We start from the raw sequence: 24,008 nt of genomic DNA, 5'->3' as shown, positions 1-24,008 counted from the left end.
TTCCCTCTCTACGGACCTAGATATAAATAGGATCTGGTTCAACATTTGGAATATGTCTATCAACCCTGGCAAACCACACACTCTCGTGTTCTTTGAAAGCACTGTCTTCCAACAATCCCATCTACTTGCCTGACCAACTGCTTGAAGAAGCTGACGCCCTAAAATTTTTGGGCCTCTTGGGTAAACCACATTTCAAAGTTGATGTCTGAAGCCAGTCACTAAGTGGGATCCTCTGTTGAGTCTTTCCTTGGCAAATCCAAACTTCGAAAAACTTACAATGCCTTAATTTGCAGCTTGGAGTACTGCTCTCCCCATGGTAAAAAAAAACAAAACAAAAAAACACCTGTAGAGGCCATTTTCCCCCGCAAAGCGGGGGTTGGCCTTTTTCGGGCACCGTGGTTGTTGTTGTTTTTGTTGGTCCCCTTTTTGAAGCAATGTTTTACGGCCGGATGCCCTTCCTGCCACCAACCCTTTTTGTCGCCTTTTACAACAAGCAGGGAATTACCAGTGAACTGGTACTCAATTTGCCGACCTCAGAAGGATGACGGGCTGAGTCAACCCCCCTGGCGTTAATTCAGCGATCGACCGGGATTCGAACCCAGGATCCTAGGATCCTAAGCTGGCACCCTAGCTGCTAGCCCAACACCAGGCTTCTCCTGACGTGACGTCAAGTGACGAACTATGACGCCGCCTGAGCTCCGCCATCTTTAGCTTCCCCCAAACGAACCCAGTACCAACCTGACACATGCATGGTAGAACAGTACATATTGATGGTTCACCAGCCTCACCTCACACCTTTCACATATTGATGCCATCGAGACCAAGGCTCTCAAAGTCGTTGGAATTTTCCATGACTACACTGAATCTCTTGGCCTGTTACTTCCACAACACAAACAGTTTGGTGGTATCTCAATTTTCTACCACCTCCTTTCTGGTCTTTCCCTTCTTTGTCATTTGCACATTCTGTTCCCCAAGTTTCTGCAGGGCACATGCATTATGCCAGTAACCTGTGTCTTGTGAAAATCTCAAATTTCAGACTCACTACTCAGCTCCACTCATTTGTTTCAAGGCCAGTGCAACCATTAGGCAAACTAGGCGGCCACTCAGAGCAGCAACATTTGGGGACAGCAAAAAATGAATGAAAAGACTATTCATGAAATAATTACATAAGTAAACAAGAAAGAGCAATCAGAGATTGCAGACCCTCGCCAGGATGTGTTTTCAGTGGTTTTTAAGGCTTTTGTGTTAAAACAAATATGGCGGCCGAACCACGTCACCGATGACGTCATCATTTTTTTTTTTCTCAACCAATTTACCCCTAGATTGTGCTCAAGAAATTTCATCTTGATCGGATGAAGTTTTGTACTTGTCGAATTATGATGTCATAATGGAGGCACCCATGACATCATCATTAACAGATGTTATTCCACATGGAGAGTTCTTTACAATGAGCCATGTCTCAATTTTGTCTATTCAGCGCTTTCGGAGATATAGAGGTGCAAAGTTTTTCGGTTTTTCCAAGATGGCGGCCGAATTGGCGCCAAGATGGCGCCAAGATGGCGGCCGAATATTAATGACATCATCAATATCATAAAAAAATTATAGAGGTGGAGTTGTACCTAAGGTGAAAATTTCCTGTCAATCGGACGAACGGTTGCAGAGAAAATCATATTTATTCTGTGCGGACAAACAAACAAACAGACAGACAGACAGACAAAAAAACAGACAAACAGACAGACAGACAAACGGACTTAAATGCAATACCCTCTCCTTAGGCAAGGGTAACAAGCAGACTGTCGATATGTTTTCCTTCAATATGAACTGCTTATGTCCAGCTCCACAAGTCAAGTGAAACCCACCACGGAGAGGGCAGAAGATGCCCTGCGATCGTGCTTTGAAGCAAGAACCGTGACGCCGCCTGAGCTCCGCCATCTTTAGCTTCCCCCAAACGAACCCAGTACCAACCTGACACATGCATCGTGTGGGGATCAGGTAAATGGTTCTTTCTCTGTTTTGTATTATGAATGGAGGTGGTATTTTTGTATTTCTGAATTACTGTAATATGTGAATTGCTGAACTTAATGAGGAGTTGCAAATACAACCGGCACACTTTTAACCAGATCCTGTCTATATTAGGAGAAAGAGGAAGCAGTTCATATATAAAACAGACGACAAGCCGAATCAGAACCCCAAAAATTTTTTTAAAGTGTACTATTTTTTTGCAATCCGTGACCCAGGAATACAATAATAATAATAATAATAATTCATTTATTTTGTATCGCGCTTTTCCAGAAGCCCAAAGGCGCTTTGACAGAGTGGAAAACATAATGCATAACAAAACATGAAAACAACAATTGCAAAAAGACAAGAATCAATAGGGAAATATTTAAAGCAAAAGGAGGGAGAAGGAGAAGTGATAGTCAGGGGTTAAATGCTGTGGGTTGAATGTTGAATGCAGTGTTGAACAGGTGGGTCTTTAGTGATGTTTTGAATGTGGTGAGTGAGGAGGAGTCTCTGATGGTGTGAGGTAGTGAGTTCCAGAGGGTGGGAGCAGCGATGGAGAAGGCCCTGTCCCCCCAGGATCTGAATTTGGTCCGGATGGAGGGGGTCAGGAGGTTGGTACCAGCAGAGCGGAGGTTGCGGGTGGGAGTGTGTCTGGAGAGGAGGTCAGCCAGGTAGGGTGGGGCCAGGTTATGGAGGGCTTTGTATGTCAAGAGGAGGATTTTGTACTGGATTCTCTGGGGGATGGGGAGCCAGTGAAGCTTGTAAAGGACGGGGGTGATGTGGTCACGGGTCCGGGAATGGGTGAGTAGACGGGCAGCGGAGTTCTGAATGTATTGGAGTTTATTGGTGATTTTTGAGGGTGAACCATAGAGGAGGCTATTGCAGTAGTCCAGACGGGAGGTGATGAAGGCGTGGATGAGGGTTTCTGCAGCCGTGGAGGAGAGGGATGAGCGGAGACAGGCGATGTTTTTCAGGTGAAAGAAGGCTGACTTTGTGATCTGTTTAGTGTATTTGTCGAAGGAAAGGGTTTGGTCAAAGATGACGCCAAGATTCCGGATGTGAGGGGAGGTGGATACTGGGATACCGTCGATGTTGAGGGCAAAGTTATGGGTTGATTTTGTGAGCGTTTTTGGGCCAATGATGATTATTTCAGATTTATCACAGTTAAGCTTGAGGAAGTTGATTTGAAGCCAGGATTTTATTTCAGTGATGCAGTTTGTCAGGATAGAGTGGGTGTCGGTGGAGACGGACTTGGTGGAGATGAAAAGCTGGATGTCATCGGCGAAGCAGTGGAATTGGAGACCATGACGGTGGATTAAGTGACCGAGGGGGGACAGGTAAAGGATGAAGAGGAGGGGGCCAAGAACTGAACCTTGGGGGACACCTTGGGGGAGGGGAGCAGTGGGGGATTTGCAGTTATTGATGGAGATGAACTGGCGTCTGTCAGAGAGGTATGATTTAATCCAAGAGAGGGCAGTGCCGGTAACGTTAAAGGTGGATTCAAGTCGGGTGAGGAGGATGGTGTGATCGATGGTGTCAAAGGCAGCGCTGAGGTCGAGGAGGACGAGAATGTTGAGGTTGCCAGCGTCAGAGGAGAGGAGAAGGTCGTTGGTGATTTTGAGGAGAGCAGTTTCAGTACTGTGGTTGAAGCGGGATCCGGATTGGAATGTTTCATACAGGTTATTGGCAGAGAGATGATGTTTGAGTTGAGTGGCTACAGCGCGTTCCAAAACTTTTGACAGAAAGGGTAGGTTGGAGATGGGTCTGAAGTTGTTTAGGGTGTCAGGGTTTAGACCAGGTTTTTTTAGAATGGGGGTAACAGCAGCAATTTTGAGGGAAGGTGGGACGATGCCTGTAGACAGGGAGGAGTTTATTGTTGCAATGATAAGTGGAGAGAGAGCAGGGAGGGAGGCCTTGACAAAGCTGGAGGGGATGGGGTCAAGAGTGCAGGCGGCAGTTTTCATTCCTATGAGGAGTTCAGAGAGGTCAGTAGGGGAGATTGGGGAGAACCGAGACAGGGGATGGCAGGACAAGGGGGGGCAGGTGGTTGGAGGGGGAGTGGGTGCGGCGGTGGTCAAGCTGTTGTAGATGTTGTCAATTTTGCGTTGGAAGAAAGAGAGGAAGGAGATGCAGTTGTCTACTGTGAATGACTGGGTGGTGGTGTTCAGGGGGCGGAGGAGTTTGTTTATTGTCGAGAAGAGTGCTTTTGGGTTTCCGGAGCCAGAGTGGATAATTTGAGAGTAGTAGGCGGAGCGGGCACGGGAGAGGGCATCTTTGTAGTGTTGTAGGTGGTCCTTGTAGGCTTGGGAGTGAACTGTGAGACCCGTTTTATTGCGGAGTCTTTCAAGTTGGCGAGCACGAGTTTTCATCAGGCGGAGTTCAGGGGTAAACCAGGGAGCAGAATGGGTGAAAGAAACTGTTTTGGTTTTTACAGGCGCAAGCTGGTCAAGGCAGGAGGAGAGAGTGTGGTTGTAGTAGTCAGTGAGGTCGGAAGGGGTGTGGAGGTCAATGAAGGGAGAAGTGGACATTTTTTCAGAGAGGGTGGATGAGAATGAGGTAGGTGAAAGAGCGTTTAGCTTACGGAAGTTGATAGTGCGATAATGCCTTGGTGTTGGGGCGGGGATGTTGATGGTCAGAGTGATGGCTAAGTGGTCAGAGAGGGTGAGGTCGGAGCCAGAGAGATGGTGCAAATTTAATCCAGTGGAGCAGACAAGGTCCAAAATGTGACCATGGATATGGGTAGGAAAGTCGACATGTTGAATGAGGTTAAAGCAGGTGAGTAAATCAGTGAAGTCAGTGGTTATTGTGGAGTCAGTGGAGTCCATGTGGATATTGAAATCACCAAGGAGGAGGATTGAGGGGGAGAGGGAACATAGCTGGGTCAGAAAGTAGGAGAAGTCAGACAGGAATGATGGGTGTGGTTTGGGAGGGCGGTAGACGACAGCCATGACTGACTGCGTGCGACCAGAGAGTTTAAAAGCCAGGTGTTCAAATGATGGAGCAGATGAGATGGAGATGAGGTTGGTCTTGATGTCTTGACGGTGGATAACGGCAATTCCACCACCTCGGCCCTCCGAGCGTGGTTTATTGACGTAGGAATATCCATTGGGTGTGGTGAGGTTGAGTGTGTAGTAGTCCAGAGGTTGTTGCCAGGTTTCGGTGAGACAGAGAGTTGAGACAATAGGTTGAAGAAATCAAATTCACAGATTACATCAAATTCGTTCTGTGTTTGGCTTCCTCCATGATGTTCAGTTTGCAGAATGGAACATCAAAGCAAATTATGGAACATTGCTTGAAGCTAGAGCAAGTTTTACAACATGAGGACTCCAAAGATATTGATGCCTCCGATTTGTTCAGTGAAATGGGAGCCGTTGCAAGAGGAGTTGCAAAGTTGGCATGACCGAGCACAAGATGTTTTTGTTTCAAAACACAAGTTCACAGATAATGTCACCAACCCATTTATTGCCCTTCTCATTCTCTTGGCCCTCCCTGTTTCTGTGGCCAATGCTGAGTGAACCATTCCAACCTAAAGTTGATCAAAACAGATTAATTCCTCAATGATACAACAAAGACTAGTTGGGCTTGGGCTGTCCACCTGCACAAAGCATTGACCTGAAGGGACCTGTTTGTACGTTTGGCAAACGGAAAGCACGTAAAGTAAAAATCTAAATCCTAACGATCACCTTTTGTTGGAGTAACACATTGTGTGACATCACGTGATCCGTATTACATATTATAATATGCATTTATTCATGTACATATCCTGCGAAAAGTGTAGAACAATGAGAATATACCATCAGTATCTGATTATCCTTTTTCATATAAAATAAATCTAATTATGTGCAGAAGTTTTATCGTTACAAATTCATTGTACGATCCATTTCCGAAAGTTAATTGTGCGAGGGAGTCAAGGAGGCCGCAAAGCTGAAGGTTTGCCTCGGGCTCCTAATACCGTCGTTCCGGCCCTGATTTGTTCCTCTGTTCTATCGCTTATTGAACCAACTTTCTCAGGCTGTTAAATCTCATTCTTCCCTCCAGGCCTTCAAAATGTCTTTTCATCTCCTCAGGTCATCCTCCATCCATACTGTTAATCCTTCTCCAATCAAGAATTCTCCCCCAATCCCATCGCTTCCTTTCCAGGTTATTGTGTTTTCTACCCCTCTCCCTGACACTTTCTGTTTTTCCTTCCATTGCTGTTTCATCCCCAGTTTTATGTTCCCATTCTTTCAGCCCAATTGTTTTTGTGTTTGAGTTTGTGTCCTGCTTGTTCACCCCCTGTATCCTCCTCCTCTCCTGTTATTCTCTCATTATTCCCCTCGTCCATTATTCCTCCAAGTGCCTCTCTGTTGGTGTGTTTCGCCTCTTCCCATTGTGTTCTAGCTGTTTTGTGATTCCGCTTTGTGATGTTGTTGCTCTTTCATTAGTCTCAACTTTGTACGCAAACAACCTCTTGCCTCTCCTCCTCCATCAACATGACCTGATTTTATGTTTTTTGGCAGGGAGTGCCAACATCAAACAGGCTCAATGACTGTTTTGAAAAGAAAAGAAAAACCAGACAAAAACATCATGCTATTATAAAGACCGATCCATTTCATAAGCAATTTCCTTAAAAGCATCATTCAATCACCAAGGGGAAAACAACACTGAGAAAAAGTGTGAAAGAATGGCAATGTGGAAAAGGATGTGCCCTGTGAGGAAGCAAAGCAGTTGGACAGAAGTGGCAGAATATATGGCGTAAATTAAAACAGGTTAAACATAGAATGAAGAAAAGAACAGGGTGCAAATCCCACATGCCAAATGTGTTTGTCCATTGTCATGTTCATTCAACGAATGCATGAAGTACGAACATTGGTGTTGAGTAACAGCGAGAGACAGAGCCGTACAGACAGAGGGAAGAGAAGATTAGAGAACATCGTACACTTTGAGACAAATAAAATATATAAACAACCAATGACTCTTCACTCAGCACAATTACCTCTGCACCTTGTAGCCAATGCAGTATATGATATTGAAAACAGGTAAGTGGCTGAATGATTTATTGACCATCCGGATCATCAGCACTAAATCACTGAGGTTTCGACCCTTGAAATTCTGAAGCACTACAGACAGTGGGTGAACTACAACCTCAGTGAGGTTAAACTGTCAATACAGTGCAACTTTTCCAGTACAGCCAGTAGAGTGCAACTTTGTAACGACTCTATCCTTGTTGGACAAACATGTGCTTTTTCATCTTTAGAGCTTATCTTACATTGCAAAACATGGATTACCAAGGATTTAATTATCAGACATGAGGGCAAATATAACACAATACAATATCTAGCTACCACTGCAAACTAAAATAATTGATTTTTAAAAGTATAAAACAAGTAATATTGTCACTTGAGATTTTGTTCCAATCTTGGTATAATCCTGCGCATCCATTTGTCGGAATTCACTTCTTAGCTCCGTTATAATCTCTAGATGTAACAGCTTTAAGGAAATGCAAACACACACACACACACACACACACACACACACACACACACACACACACACACACACACACACACACACACACACACAAACACACACACATTCAGGCAGAACTACAAACTTTCAGACATACATACACATGTTTTCACACACACACACACACACACACACACACACACACACACACACACACACACACACACACACACACACACAACGTGTCACGTCTTTGTGGCCAATACTGAACCAATCTATGCCTTACACATTATATAAAAATTTGCCCAATTAATATACATCTTTAAAATTAAAATGAAACATCGAAATAAAGATTTAATGTGCATGAGACAAGTTATATATATTGTTAATTCTTATTGATGCCATAAAATATAATATGAAAAAGCAAGCAGTAAAAAAAGAACATAAAATGACAATGACAGAAAGCGAGACCATGTAGGCAAAGGTGTATGGGTGGTAATAAAAGCAGGTGGATGGACACCCTTACCCTAGACCTGAGCCCTTGCGTGTAGCGATGCCGTAACCCTTGGAGTCCAAGTTCCCTCCGACCTTCATGGTGTCACAAGGTTTGCGCTGCTCAATATACTCATTCATCGTGGACTCCATCAGGAATGCGTACTTCCCCTTGGACTTGCGGACCCTTGCAACGCCCTCTTTATTCGTCCTCGCAAATGCTGGTGGTTCGGCAGACTTCATGTAGGACCACATCTTCTCAAAAACTGCGAGCTTGGAGCGCTGCAAGTGAAAAAGAAATGGTCACTCACTTTGTGAGTGATGCAAGCTTCCAAAAAGTGCACTGGGAGCTGCTTTTAAATGAATATATGCCATGAATGAATATATTTGACATCTACCATATAAAACACAATGCCAGTTTGTGTGTTTGTGTGTCCCCCTTCATTAGGACGATTTGAGTCAGGTTTTAAAGGCCACAATCTTTTAACACAAGTGTGTATTCACTACAGTCTGTTTTTCACTACAGTTTTTTTTTTTTTTTAGGATAAAACATACTCAAAAAATTATTTCCATACAAGAGTAATTATGTCTCTTCCATTGGAATTGTAGACGGTTGCTTGCAAACCGAACCTCCAGAGCGGTGTACAGAAGCATAAAAAAAAAAAATACAAGGCACAGGGAGGTGAAATCCGCTGCACGTAATGTGCAATGCGCGCAGAGTAAAACGAGTGTTCATTTACATCCATATAACGTTGAATAAATAAAGTAGATTTAAGCACATCTGACACTAGGCCGGCCAAGAAACTGTTCCAACTCGTCATTTTGGAAATCCATTGTTCTAAGAAACTGTTCGAACCCGTCATTTTTGAAAACCATTGTTCCAAGAAACTGTTCCAACCAGTCATTTTTTAATCCATTGTTCCAAGAAACCCAACCCATCATTTTTGAAATCCATTGTTCCAAGAAACTGTTCCAACCCGCCATTTTTGAAATTCATAGTTCCAAGAAACTGTTCCAACCCATCATTTTTGAAATCCATTGTTCCAAGAAACTGTTCCAACCCGTCATTTTTGAAATCCATTGTTCCAAGAAACTGTTCGAACCCAACATTTTTGAAATCCATTGTTCCAAGAAACTGTTCCAACACGTCATTTTTGAAATCCATTGTTCAAAGAAACTGTTCCAGCCTGTCATTTTTGAAATCCATTGTTCCAAGAAACTGTTTCAACCCGTCATTTTTGAAATCCATTGTTCCAAGAAACTGTAAGAACCCGTCATTTTTGAAATCCATTGTTCCAAGAAACGGTTCCAACCCATCATTTTTGAATCCATTGTTCCAAGAAACTGTTCCAACCCATCATTTTTGAAATCCATTGTTCCAAGAAACTGTTCGAACTCGTCATTTTAAAAATCCATTGTTCCAAGAAACTGTTCCAACCCGTCATTTTTGAAATCCATTGTTCAAAGAAACTGTTCCAACCCGTCATTTTTGAAATCCATTGTTCCAGGAAACTGTTCCAACCCGTCATCTTACTATAATTCACCAAATGGACGTCCGTCTGTCTGTCTGTCTGTTCGAAGGTACCGTAAAAACTGCTGAACCGATCGCAAAGATATTTTGGGTGGATAATCCTGAGATCTCCAGGAGTAAAATAGGCTATTTAGTTTTCTCAATTACAGCTTTAGTCTCCAGCATTCTCAGGTTTGGACTCCCGCATAACATTCGCGTTCGCGTAACGTTCATTGTTCTCATTATGACGATGTTGTTTTCCCAGGTGCCGCACAAATGGCTGCACCGATTGCTGCACGGCCGCACTGATCGAACTCGGTGACCTCGGACAAAGACCTTTTGTAAGGACACAGGTTGAATCCCTGCTTGAGAGAATTCCATCGCCCTCGCCGCCATCACGGCCGTCTCTCCAACTTACAATCCCACGAGATATGCGGAAAGGACGACCCAAAACCAATATAAACATCATTCGTATATAAACATCATTAAAGATATAATAAACGCTGTCTCCATCGATCTTGCCAAGGCCGTATCACCTATCGGCTCAAAATCCTTTTAACTGTTGATTTGGTACAGTTACATGTTTCGGGAATTTGGTACACGTATCGGGAGTACATACGACATAGCGATTGTGACCACGATTATCGATCACGATTCACGATCACGATCATCCCGATCATAGTGTATCGATCACGATTTGAAACACGATGGAATAATATTTACCAATATGAACAGTCAAAAGATGTTTATATGAATCGTTTAAAATAAAAAACCTTCAATTTCTGATATTTTGCCTTTTCATTTGGGCTTTCCAATTGAAGCCCCGCCCATAGGTCGGGTACTGTTGCTAGTTTTTGAAATCCATTGTTCCAAGAAACTGTTCCAACCCATCATTTTTGAAATCCATTGTTCCAAGAAACTGTTCCAACCCGTCATTTTTGAAATCCATTGTTCCAAGAAACTGTTCCAACCCGTCATTTTTGAAATCCATTGTTCCAAGAAACGGTTCCAACCCGTCATTTTTGAAATCCATTGTTCCAAGAAACTGTTCCTACCCGTCATTTTTGAAATCCATTGTTCCAAGAAACTGTTCCAACCCGTAATTTTTGAAATCCATTGTTCCAAGAAACTGTTCCAACCCGTCATTTTTTAAATCCATTGTTCCAATAAACTGTTCCAACCCATCATTTTTGAAATCAATTGTTCCAAGAAACTGTTCCAACCCGTCATTTTTGAAATCCATTGTTCCAAGAAACTGTTCCAAGCCGTCATTTTTTAAATCCGTTTGTTCCAAGAAAATGTTCCAACCCGTCATTTTTGAAATCCGTTGTTCCAAGAAACTGTCCCAACCCGTCATTTTTGAAATCCATTGTTCCAAGAAACTGTTCCAACCCACCATTTTTGAAATCCATTGTTCCAAGAAACTGTTCCAACCCGTCATTTTTGAAATCCATTGTTCCAAGAAACTGTTCCAACCCGTCATTTTTGAAATCCATTGTTCCAAGAAACTGTTCCAACCCGTCATTTTTGAAATCCATTGTTCCAAGAAACTGTTCCAACCTGTAATTTTTGAAATCCATTGTTCCAAGAAACTGTTGCAACCCATCATTTTTGAAATCCATTGTTCCAAGAAACTGTTCCAACCTGCCATTTTTGAAATCCATTGTTCCAAGAAACTGTTCCAAGCCGTCATTTTTGAAATCCATTGTTCAAAGAAACTGTTCCAACCCCTCATTTTTGAAACCCATTGTTCCAAGAAACTGTTCCAACCCGTCATTTTTGAAATCCATTGTTCCAAGAAACTGTTCAAACCCGTCATTTTTGAAATCCATTGTTCCAATAAACTGTTCCAACCCATCATTTTTGAAATCCATTGTTCAAAGAAACTGTTCTAACCCGTCATTTTTGAAATCCATTGTTCCAAGAAACTGTTCCAACCCGTCATTTTTGACGGGCTTTTTATTAGTTTATTAATAAAGATGGTGAAAAACAATCTGAATGTATTCATGGTGCCCGGGGAGGTGGCAAATTGCTTTAAATCGTTTATTAAGCACAGGCAAGAACAATGGCAAAATAAGTTATTTTGTGAATGGGAAAGTTTCATTGATGTGCTAGGCAAAGGGCATCACTTTGGGGAACCTTTTATGATTGTGTCCTTCCAATTATTGCATTATTATAAATAGAAATTTTTCCTGATATCGGCACTGTCTTATCGAGAAGTGTGTTGGGTTCATGCAGCTCTCTATTTTAACAAACAAAACAAAGAATGGTAACTTCGAAATGTCTTACATTTTGCCTGTCCATGACTCGTCATTTATCACTAATGCAATCATTAAAATAGCACCAGCGGGGCCCGTTGGTCAATTGGACCAATTTTTATTGGACTTCACGGTCTTGAAGCATACCTGCCCGCTGTACTGCTTGAGCATGAGCTTACCTTTCACCAATCACGGATGTGCTTGGACCAGGCGAGAGTTTGGAGGGGGATTATAGGTTCGTTGTTATTATTGCCAAATGATACTAAAAATATTATTGTTATGCTCGTCTGAGGGGAGGGTATTGCATTTGAGTCTGTTTGTTTGTCTGTTTGTCTGTCTGCACAGAATAAATATGATTTTCTCTGCAATCGTTGGTCAGATTGACAGGAAATTTCCACCATAGGTGCAACTCCACCAGCATAATTTTTTAAATAATTATGACGTCATTGGTCACGTGGTTCGGCCGCCATCTTGGAAAAACCGAAAAACTTTGCACCTCCATATATCCAAAAGCGCGGAATAGAAAAAATTGAGTCATGGCTCATTGTAAAGAACTCTCCATGGGGAATAAAATATGTTAATGATGATGACATAGGTGCCTCCATTATGACGTCAAAATTTGACAAGTACAAAACTTCATCCTATCAAGATGAAATTTATTGAGCGTCATCTCGGGATAAATAGGTGGAGAAAAAAAAAGTGGTGATGACGTCATCCGTCACGTGGTTATGCCGCCATATTTGTTTTAACACAAAAGCCTTAAAAACGACTGCTGTGGCATAAATCCAAACTGCATTTTGTCGATCTTCACTTTCTTCCTTATCCTCCTCTCAAACACCCTTTCCAATACCTTCACTCCATGCTCCAATAACTTTATCGCTCGATACGAGCCACAGTCCAGAGGGTCACCTTTCCCCTTGTATAGAGGGATGAGTGTACTCAGTTCCCAATCCACTGGAATGCAGCCTTCTTTCACCACCAGATTGCAGATCTCTGTCATTCTCTTCACTCCCCAACTTCCCGCTGCCTTCAACATACCTCCCACAACTCCCTTCGGCCCTCCCGCTTTTCTACTCTTCATTGCTTTTATCACTTCCTCAACCTCATTCTCAGTTATCTTCTCTGCCGGTCCTAAAACTGGGTTACTCTCGATGTTGCTGTCCCATTCATTTTCTGCATTCAACAGCATTTCCATATATCTCTTCCATCTTCCTTTAATTCCATCTGGGCCCACAACGATTTGACCCTCTTCTTCTTTCAAGCAACTCACCCCCATCACATCACACCTCTCTTTCGCTATCTGCTTTGCAATCCTGAATACCGTTCTCTGACCCTCTTCCGAATGCAAGCGTTCTCCGAACATTTTCCGACATGCCTCCTGTGCCTTTGCTACCTCTTTCTTTGCAGCCTTCTTGGCTTCCTTTTAACTTTCATGCTCTGCCTTTTCTGCCCCCGTACCCTTCGCCTTCTGCCACTCCTTGAACTTCTTCCTCCTCTCGTCAATCCTCTTTGCAACTTCATCATCCCACCAGGATGTTTCCGAGTGCCTCGGTGGTCCTTTAGTCCATCCACATACCTCACCAACGGCTCCCAACAGACTATCTTTCATTGACATCCAACTACTTTCAAGCTCAACCACATCATCCTCTGCCATACTCAGCCTCTTTTAATGCCTCCCTCACTGTCACCTCTTTCAATCTCCACACATTCATTGTCGGTTGGTACTTCACCCGCCGAGCTTTCCTCGCACCTTACACCGTTATGTCGCAAACAACCAAGTGGTGCTGTGAAACAGCCTCCTCCCCCGAGATCACCTCTGTGTCCCGGAGGTGCCCCCTATCTCGCCTACGCACCATCAGGTTGTCGACGGTTGTCATCAACCCACCTGACGTGTATGTAACATTGTAACAAGCTTATTATCCTCTTTCTGGAACTGAGTATTACAAATCAGCAAACTACAAAATCCTTTCACCTTCTCCATTCCTCACACCATATCCACAATCCCCATGAACTCCTTCAAAACAGTCTATGCTCCTTCCCACATGTCCATTTAGGTCTCCGCCAACCACAACAACTTCCTCATCTTTCACATTTTCCATCAGCTTCTCTATCGCACACCAGAACTTGGCCCTCTCTTCACTGCTCCGACCGACCTGCGGAGCATATCCCGAGATGACGTTCACCAAGAGCTTTCCAATCATCATTTTCACCATCATCAACCTATCACTCACTCGAGTCACACTCACCACACTGTCTACAAACTCCTCAGAAAACAGGACACCAACACCATGCACACCTTTTGGGCACCCTTGCCACACAAACTTGTATTTCTGTCCCTGCCTACCCTTCACCATTCTCACACCACTTCCCTCCATCTCGTCTCCTGCACACAACATATGTCCCCTCTTCTTCTGACCAATACTTCCACCACTTTTCCTGATCTCCCTGTCATTGTCCCTACATTCCATGTCCCAAACCTCAGAAACCGATCTCCACGTGGGGCATCAGACGTTTCGTTGTCATAAATGGGGTGATTTCCACCCTTGCGTCTGTCGTTTCTCTTCCTTCTAATTCACCCCAGATACTCATTTTTTTTGAAATTCCAACTTCTTTCCTGGAAGTCCTTGCAGTGTTCGTATGTATTCACCTCTCCCACCTCCCCCCCAAGCCTTCTCCCTCCCACATTTCTCTCGATGTCCCTGGTCTCAAATGTTGTGTTTGTGTCCTTTCCCCTCTCTCCCCATCTTGTCCACTGCTCCCCTTAATTTGTGTTTTAAGTGTCGGTTTGACTTTTTGTGTGATTGATGTCTCTTTCACGAGCCTCGATCTTGTATCCAAAAAAAAAAAAAAAAAAGGAAGTAGAGAATGGGAAAGACCGAGAAAGACTTGGCTAAAGGTGGTGGAAGAAGAAATGCGGGCAAGGGGGTTAACAAGGAGAGATGCAGAAAATAGGGCAAAATGGAGAAGATAGTCATGGGGCCCGCATGGCTAACCCCCGCTCTAGCAGGGAAAATGGCCTTAAAATGCCTGTTGTTGTTTTCTTGCTGTTGCTTCAGCTCGGCTTCACGCTGTTGAAACCAAAGCTTTCAGATTCATTGGAATCTCCCGCGATGAAGCTAACTCCAAGGGCCTTTCACTCACTCACCGCCGGCAGGTTGATGGTCTTTCTGTCTTCTACCGACTCCTCTCTGGCCCAGAACCCCCAGCCCTGTCTGTGCTCTGTCCCCCAAATACTCCAACAGGTCGCACAAGATCTGCCAGCAACCCTCTTCTGGTGAAACTGCCAAAATCAAGACTCTCTGCTCACCTTCACTCTTTAATTCCTCTTTTCTCCCGCCTCTGGAACAAACTACCTCACTCTCTTCAATCCCACTCCTCCCTCCAGGTCTTTAAAACAGCTGTTCACCACCATCTCTTGTCTTCCCCCATCCAAAACCTTGATCTTTTCTACCCCCATCAATTTACCCCAGATCCACTTTTCTGAAATACCGACTTCTTTCCTGAAAGTCCTAGCTGTGTCCATGTGTTTTTTTTTACCTCTCCCATCCCCCACCCCCTTCCCACGCCTCCTCCCCCCCCCCCCCAAGCCCTCTCCCTCCCACAGATTTTCCGAAGTCCCTGCTCTCAAATGTTGTACTTCTGTACTTCCCCCTCTCTCCCCATATTGTCTCCCGCTCCTTTTATTTTGTCTTATGTGTCCGTTTGTTTTTTTGTCATTGATGTTAGCTCTTACACGAGCCTCGATCATGTATACAAAAAAATAAAATAAAATAAAATAAAATACCAATACAGTCGGGTGACGAGTTGCTCTTTGCAATTATTTGATGTTTTAAAAAAGCCAATTGTTCAAAACAATTAATTACAGGCTATATTTATTGAATGGAAATTTAGTGAAAAGCAAAAATTAACAATTTTCATGTGGTGATATCTTCCTGATTTTAACTGATCTGGCAACCCGGTTGGAAGTCGAGCCTCCCAGACAGGTGACATATCAGTCTCAGGAACCCTGCAGGTTGCTTCGCAAGAATGGTTCCTCATCTGATATCTAAGTAGATATGTGACCTGTCGTGTTTGTCTGGGGAGCAATAATTGGCTACTACCATGAAGTGCCGTGATGTCTTATAGGTCATAACGCTCAACCCTTCGTGGAATCCGTAAACTCTCTGGGATTCCTATCAACTGAAAATCCTTGTTCTCCAAACTCAATTCTGGCCATAGATATTCGAGCCAAAGTGAAAGATATTTACAACAAATTAATACTATCACATTTTGTCAAATCTAATTACAAAAAAACCCAAACATATTGAAATAACCCCATTGCCAATCCAGCCACAACATTAAGGGCAAAAGCAATAGATTCCTTCTTTGTTGATCTCTGCGATTTGCAAATAAATCACACCCAACTTATTTTTGTTTTATTTTTCGGTTTTCTGTTGTCCTTTCATTAACATACCAAATATGATGCGAGTGTTTTTCATTAAAAAGAAAATCTTCTTGAGCTTGTGATGCTCATAATTGATAATATTATCCAAGCAGAAGCTGCCAACCAACACGGAGCACAGCAGGCCTGACACCTTGTTAGTAGTTTGCTGTATAGGCCACAATCTGACAAGATCAATTTGGATCACGGCTCCTAAAACCCCAACACAAAGACAACGAAAACCGAAGATGATGTCTTGCAATTATTCTTCTCTAAATAAGATTTTACCTAAATTTTGATTTGCCTTTCACAAGGATAAATTAACGACAGCAAAACCATCGGTCTTCTACCGACTCCTCTCTGGCCTTGCCCCCCCAGCCCTCTCTGGGCTCTGTCCCCCAAATATTCCTACAGGTCGCACAAGATCTGCCTGCAACCCTCTTATGGTTAAACTGCCAAAATCAAGACTCTCTGCTCACCTTCACTCCTTCATTCCTCTTTTCTCCCGCCTCTGGAACAAACTCCCTCACTCTCTTCAATCCCACTCCACCCTCCAGGTCTTTAAAACAGCTGTTCACCACCATCTCTTATGCTCCCCCATCCAAAACCTTGATCTTTTCTACCCCCGCTAATTTCGGTCCCCTTGTGTTTTATACTTCTCCCACCCCCCCCCCCCCCTTTCCACGCCTCCTGCCCCCAAGCCCTCTCCTTCCCACACTTCTCCCTGCTCTCAAATGTTGTGGTTGTGTGCTTCCCCTCCTCTCCCCATCTTGTCTTCCGCTCCCTCTTTTTGTATATTTTGTTTGTCTGGTTGATTTGTTTGTGAAATAAATGTTAGCTCTTTCACGAGCCTCGATTCAGTATACAAAAAATAAAAATAAAAAATAAAATAAAAAAATCTTGGGTCCAATCTCATGAGTGCTAAAATCACAGATTGAAACCTACGGTCGGTTCTTTGTAAAATACTTTTTGTTGCAATGGTGTTGGGGAAATGCTCGGCCATGCATGATAGCGAAAGTGTCATCACGGGAGTTACTATTGTCTGTGATGCTGTCGCAGGTGAAAGTGTGTGGCCTGAACAGAATCCTAATGGATTTGATGAAAGCAATTACAATTACAACCTCTTTCTTTGACAAACAAATGAGTGTGAAAGAAAGACAAATAATTGTGCTATAAGCTTGTGTCTGATTGAACGCTGCTAATCATTTTGATGTTTTTAAATGTATAATATTATTCCCCTCATCCCACTCTACAAAATGAACACGCGACACACCTCCCACTCCCACTACCCCAAACTCTCCCACCATTTATTACAACCAAGAGGATAAACTCAGGATACACAAGATGGTACTCGAACTGTGTTGTATATTTGCAGCACTGCCAATTTAAACTTTTCTTCCCATGATTATAATGCCAATAAGGTGGACATTTAAACTTTGGGCTTACACCGCCACATTGTTGGCTCTAACGTTTGTTTATCATGTGCTTGACTGAACTTTGTAAAGCGGAGAGACGGCCTGGAAAATGGCTGCTGGCATTAGATGGCCTACATTCGTAAACTGGATATCTTTATTCATAGCTTGACTAAAAGAGATGAGGATTGCAAAACATGGACTCGGCTGAATGGGTGTATCTGTCTGGTTTGAGCAACCAAGAAATAAGAACCACCTTTGGAGGCCATTTTTCCCCGCAGAGCGGGGGTTGGCCTTTTTTGGGCACCGTGGTCCTCTTTTTGAAGCAATGTTTTATGGCCGGATGCCCTTCCTGCCGCCAACCCTGTTAGTCGCCTCTTGTGACACACAGGGAATTACCAGTGAACTGGTACTCAATTTGCCGACCTCGGAAGGTGACAGACTGAGTCAACCCCCTGGTGTTAATTCAGCGATCGACCGGGATTCGAACCCAGGATCCCAAGCCGGCACCCTAACCGCTAAGCCAACACCAGGCTCAGCAACTAAGAAAATACAATCATAAAAAGAATCGGAACCATGGTGGAAGAAAACGCATCGAGTAGAGTCGACACAGCAGATATCTATGGGATTCCTTCTTTTCTTTCTTTCACATTCATTTTTGGTCTTTCATTCTCAGCAGCTATCTGGCAGTTACATTCCCTCCAGCCTTTTCTCCTGTGAGAGTGAGCAATGGCCGGCACTGAAAAAAATTCCAGGTTTATAAAGTCCATCTGTGACCTTTAGTACCACAATCAGTTTTACTTCCTGACAGCGACTAAATGTCTGTGGCACAGCAGGTGGCAGTTACTTCTTGTAACCTTCGATGTCATGTAGCAATTGTGTTAAGCTTCAGCCTTTTTACAAACCAATGGATGTGCCATGAGCGACCAATTCACTCTAAAAGGTGGTTGAGCATGTCAATGGCAAAAGCAACACCCAAGGTCAACATTATCTACAAGTTCATTATAAACTAGATGCTATTCATAGAATGCTTACCCTGTGCAGTCGACTTGGTGCGAGCCAACTCTTCTGTTTTTTTAAGGGTTATTTTCTTTGATCCAATATGGCAGCCTGACCACGTGACCAATGACATCATAAATTTACATTCTCCAAGATAATTGTTGCGTATATCAGGCTCAATACATTTCAAACGAATCGGACTAAGCGTTGTACTTGTCGAATGACATCATAATGAAGGCACCAATGACGTCATCATTAACAACACTTATTCCTCATGAGTTCTTTACAATGAGTCACGTTTCAATTTTTTCCATGGAGTGGTTTTGGACATATAGAGGTTCAAAGTTTTTTCGAGTTTTCCCGCAAGATGCCCGATGACGTTTTAATTATCACAACAATACTACATGAGTGGACATCAACTATGGTGAAAATTTCGTCTCGATCGAACCAACGTTTGCCGAGAAAACTAATTTAAACTAGATTGTGCCCGTACCACAAGACCTATGTCATAATTATCACTAAAAATTATACACGAGTTGACATATGCTATGGTGAAAATTTAGTGTCAATCGAACCAACGGTTGCCGAGAAAATTAATTTTAAAAAATGCAGACACGTACGTGCGAACGTACACACGCAGCCGATTGCTTAATCCTGCTTTTCACTTCACGAGCACAGGATAACAAGGATGGCTGTTTGTTAAAGTTAGTGTGCCAGATGGGAATGCTAAAAATTGGCGACTTAACAGTGGATCATGCACAAAGCAACACAACAAATTGGATTTTAAAAAATTCTTAACTTCGAGCTTCGGCTTTTGCTACAAGCTTTAACATTACTTTTTATATCATCAGATGGAATATTGAAAAAAGGAAACCAATACAAACACTAAATAAGCATACCTTAACTGATTGTTCTGTGTTTAAACAAAGATGGCAGCCGAACCACGTGACCGATGACGTCATCATTATTGGGTTTTTTTTCTCCACCACTTTATCCCTAGATAATGCTCAAGAAATTTCATCTTGATCGATGAAGTTTCGTACTTGTCGAATTATGACGTCATAATGGAGGAACCTATGACATCATCATTAACATATGTTGTTCTCCATGGAGAGTTCTTTAGAATAAGCCATGTCTCATTTTTATCCTCGCCAGAGGAGAGGGTATTGCATTTGAGGCTGTTTGTTAATTGGCAAAAAAAAAATTTTGGGACAAGTATGTTGAGCACTCCGCTTTGTGTGTTTGTGTGTTTGCTGGTCTGTCCGCTCACTTATACTTGCCTATAGGTCACAATTTTAAACCGATCTTCACGAAACTTCACCAAATGTTGGAGTTCGTGGTCCGCCAAAATCCTATATATTTTTGAGGTCAAAAGGTCAAAAGGTCAACATAAGCCAAATGTCAACCACTTTCTTCAAATTTATAAAATCCTCAATTTTCACCCGATTGACTTGGAATTTGAATGGGATTTTCATATCAGCGAACTGCATTCAACCACCAACTATTTTGAGATAAACATAGGCCAAAAGGTCAACATTGACCAAAGGTCAACCACCTTTTTTCAAGTTTCTAAAATCCTCAATTTTCATCCGATTGACTTGAAATTTGAATAGGATTTTCATATCAGCTAACTGAATTGAACCACCAAATATTTTTGAGATCAACATGGGCCAAAGGTCAACAACAATTTCAAATTTCTAAAATCCTCAATTTTCATCCGATTGACTTGAAATTTGAATGGGATTTACATATCAGCTAACTGAATTCAACCAACAACTATTTTTGAGATCAGCATAGGCCAAAAGGTCAACACAGGACAAAGGTCAACAACAATTTCAAATTTCTAAAATCCTCAATTTTCATCCGATTGACTTGAAAATTCAATGGGATTTACATATCAGTTAACTGAATTCAACCAACAACTATTTTTGAGGTCACCAGAGGTCATAAGGGCAACATAGGCCAAAGGTCAACCACTTTTTTCATATTTCTAAAATCCTCAATTTTCATCTGATTGACTTGAAATTTGAAAAGGATTTTCCTATCAGCTTACTGAAACCAACCACCAACTATTTTTGAGGTCAACATAGGCCAAATTTATAAAATTGTCAATTTTCATCTGATTAACTTATACTTTGAAGACTATTTGCATATCAGGTCACTGAATCAAACCACTAATTATTTTTGAGTTCAAAAGGATGCTCTATTGAGTGCCATTCTACTTTGTTCTGTTTTGCCAAGTGTCACTCTACGAGTGATTTTTCATCTGTTTGTCTGTGTTTGGTTGTTTGTCCGCACAGAATAAATATGATTTTCTCTGCAACCATTGGTCCGATTGACAGGAAATTTTCAACATAGGTGCGCCTCCTCCTGTATAATTTTTTAATGATAATTATGACGTCAGAGGTCACCGTCATAGATCCGAAAGGGATGCATAGAAAAAATTGAAATATAGCTCATTGTGAAGTACTCCACATGGGGAATAAGATATGTTAATGATGATGTCATAGGTGCCTCCATTATGACGTCATAATCCGACAAGTACAAAACATCCGATCAAGATGAAATTTCTTGAGCGTCGTCTAGGGATAAATTGGTAGGGAAAAAATAATGATGATGTCATCGGTCACATAGTATGGCCGCCATATTTGTTTTAACACAAAAGCCTTAAAAACCACTAAAACACATCCTGGCGACGGTCAGCAATCTCTGATTGCTCTTTCTTGTTTTCTATGCAGCACTTTCATAGATATAGAGGTGCAAACTTTTTCGGTTTTTCAAAGATGGCACCCGTACCACATGACCTATGACGTCATAATTACCATTAAAATTATACAGGAGGAGGTACACCTATGATGAAAATTTCCTGTCAATCGGACCAACAGTTGCAGAGAAAATTATATTTATTCTGTGTGGACAAACAAACAGACAAACAACCAAAGTGACTCAAATGCAATACCCTCTCCTGGTGAGGGTAATAAGCAATGTCTTTACCTGCTGATTTCCCTACTTTTGAGGAAGACTTTCACCTTGTGCCAGACGGTCCTACATCTATAGTAAATGACAAACAATAACCGCAAGTCTCAGCTTATCTAGACAAGAAATGAATTTCATCAAAGACCTGGAATAACTTTCATTCCATTTGGATCACATACCCTTAATTCTCACGGAAAGAAAATCTGTAAAATTGTGCTGTTTTTGTTTTCATGTAACCCTTCAAATAAAATAAATCTATTGAATCTCTGGGTAGCCTCAACATCTGTAACATTTGTTTTGGGAAGATATCTGTGGATTGAACTCCAACGCCAGATTTCAGGTGGGTATTTTACGCAAGCCATGTACTTCCTTGCTGAACTTCAATACTTCATAACCAACATAGCATGAACTTTAGTGGAATTGATTATTGCTATTTGGTGTGGGTAGGTGCTCCAATCTGAAACTTTCAACATCACTTGTTGTCCATTAGAATTGAGCATTCAAGGCTTTCAACATCACTGGAATCTCGAAGAGTGAATGTTAAGTTTTATGTTCTTCGAACTTCAGGGAAGCTAATGACCTCTTAGCCTTGTAAAAAAAAGATGCCGCCTGATTTCCCACCTCTACCCTCTACACTTCTCCCCAATTCCAGCAAACCGCGTGCATGCCTCGACCAATGCTCATCTGATTGACTCGCCTCAAGCCATGGCTAACTGTGCGCTTGTATTCATTTATACCTTTTCTCTCAGTTCTATAATTGCCTCCCCTTGTTCACCCAGTCCCACGTCTCCATCCAGTCCTTCAAGAAGGTAACTCACTCATTCATATCCACTACGTCCACGGTGAGCTTGACAAGCAGGGCAGTTATGAAAGATATTCTGGCCTTTATCGATATGAATAGGCAAGCACGACTTCAAGGAAACAGTCCAGAAAGAAGGCACCTTAGAGGGATCTATTGTGCGAAAGCTAGGAAAGACCTCAATTATTGGTATGGGCACCTGGCCAATGACGCTGAGGAAGGTATCCATTGAAACGACCTTAGACCTGCCTTTCGGTCAATCCAGCGCATGCATACTGTTCGGCATTCAAATAAAAACAAAAGCAGCATTCTGATCATGAAGGCAAGCGGGACACCCTACCACACCAATGAGGAAACCCTCAACTGCAGAAAGGAACATTGTGAGCATGCTCTTAACTCCTCCTTGCTCCACACTGCTGTGACCTGGAGGAAGAGGCCCATAGCTGACAATGACATCACCATCGATAAAAAGATGTTTTCACTTTGACGTTATGGCGTTTTTGACAGTAAGGTTTTCTATAAAATCCATGTGTAGATCAGTAACAAAAAACATCTCAATTTAATCAATTTTTAATTTGGGCTGTAACACAGCAAAATGTGAAAAAAGTGAAGGGGGTGTGAATACTTTCTGAAGGCACTGTAACCCTGTTAGACAGCCATGACATCCACGTGACATTCTGTATTATATTGTATACAGTTGATACCCTTCATCACATTATATTAATTGTTCAAATATTGCTTTAATTTTATGACAAATTAAATTAGAATGATTATTCTTAATAAGCTGTTCACCTCTGAGAAGCTTGGTTTGACTGTTGAGGCTGTAAACGACCAAACAAAAACTCAATTAATGTATTCAACCTTAGTTTGAAGGAAGGAAAATAGTGGTGGGAGATTGGGAGGGTTGGCAGGAGGACGGTGGGGAATGACAATTATGTGACTTTACAAATGTTGAGAATTTTTGCATTAGATCACTGATTTTGAAAACCATGAGGAATGGAGACATAATTTGTTTAAACATGATGTATAAATGCACAAAGACATTGAAAACTCACACGGAAGAATTCTTTGGTGGATCCAGAATCGATAGTTCCATAAGCAATCTCTGTTTGCTTTGCAAGGTCGTCGGCACTCTCTATTGGTGAGACCATGCGTTCCACAGTAAGGAATGCAGCCAAATTTGCCGTGTAAGATGAGATAATAATTAATGTGAAGAACCACCAAACACCACCCACAATACGTCCTGGCACAGACCTGAATCAGAAAAAAAGAGAGCAGCAGGAAGCTGTGAAGAGAACCCTGACGGTAACATTAAAAAGACAGGCGTTTATTGATTTTACCAAAATAGCATGAATTACAAAGACATTAGAGGACTCTGGTGTACTGAGACATAGGTTACAAAAATATTAGGCAACATCACATATCAGATAGGCAATTGTGCAGTTTGAGGCTGCATATGTAGGATTAATAAAGTACCACTTGTGTTACTGAAATGGTTCAGTGTAATTTTAAAAACAACTAGAACTGCAAGCAGTGATGATAGGCTTCCAGGCAAAATGGCTGCCATACTCATGACTGATGACATCATCATTTTCAATACATTTTCATCATGGGGAGTCTATCATATCTGTAAATGTTGGTTTGGATCGGTTAAGCAGTTCTGGAGATATAGATTTTCAATTTATTTCCT

General features: G+C 42.2%; 1 protein-coding gene across 1 annotated transcript in view; it reads right to left on the bottom strand.

Moving 5' to 3' along the window:
- LOC137426137 (glutamate receptor 4-like) overlaps positions 1 to 24,008 on the bottom strand; it is a 457,447-nt gene that overhangs the window by 51,262 nt on the left and 382,177 nt on the right. Inside the window, exons 12-13 of the mRNA XM_078772908.1 lie at positions 23,374 to 23,572; positions 7,979 to 8,226 (exon numbers count right to left, since the gene is read on the bottom strand). Coding sequence (XP_078629034.1) covers positions 7,979 to 8,226; positions 23,374 to 23,572 — 447 coding nt within the window. The remainder of the gene's footprint in view (positions 1 to 7,978; positions 8,227 to 23,373; positions 23,573 to 24,008) is intronic.

The sequence above is a fragment of the Myxine glutinosa genome, chromosome 1 (assembly GCF_964187855.1).
Source record: "Myxine glutinosa chromosome 1, kmMyxGlut1.1, whole genome shotgun sequence".
Lineage (NCBI taxonomy): Eukaryota > Metazoa > Chordata > Myxini > Myxiniformes > Myxinidae > Myxine > Myxine glutinosa.
This window is presented reverse-complemented; position numbering and strand designations above follow the sequence as displayed.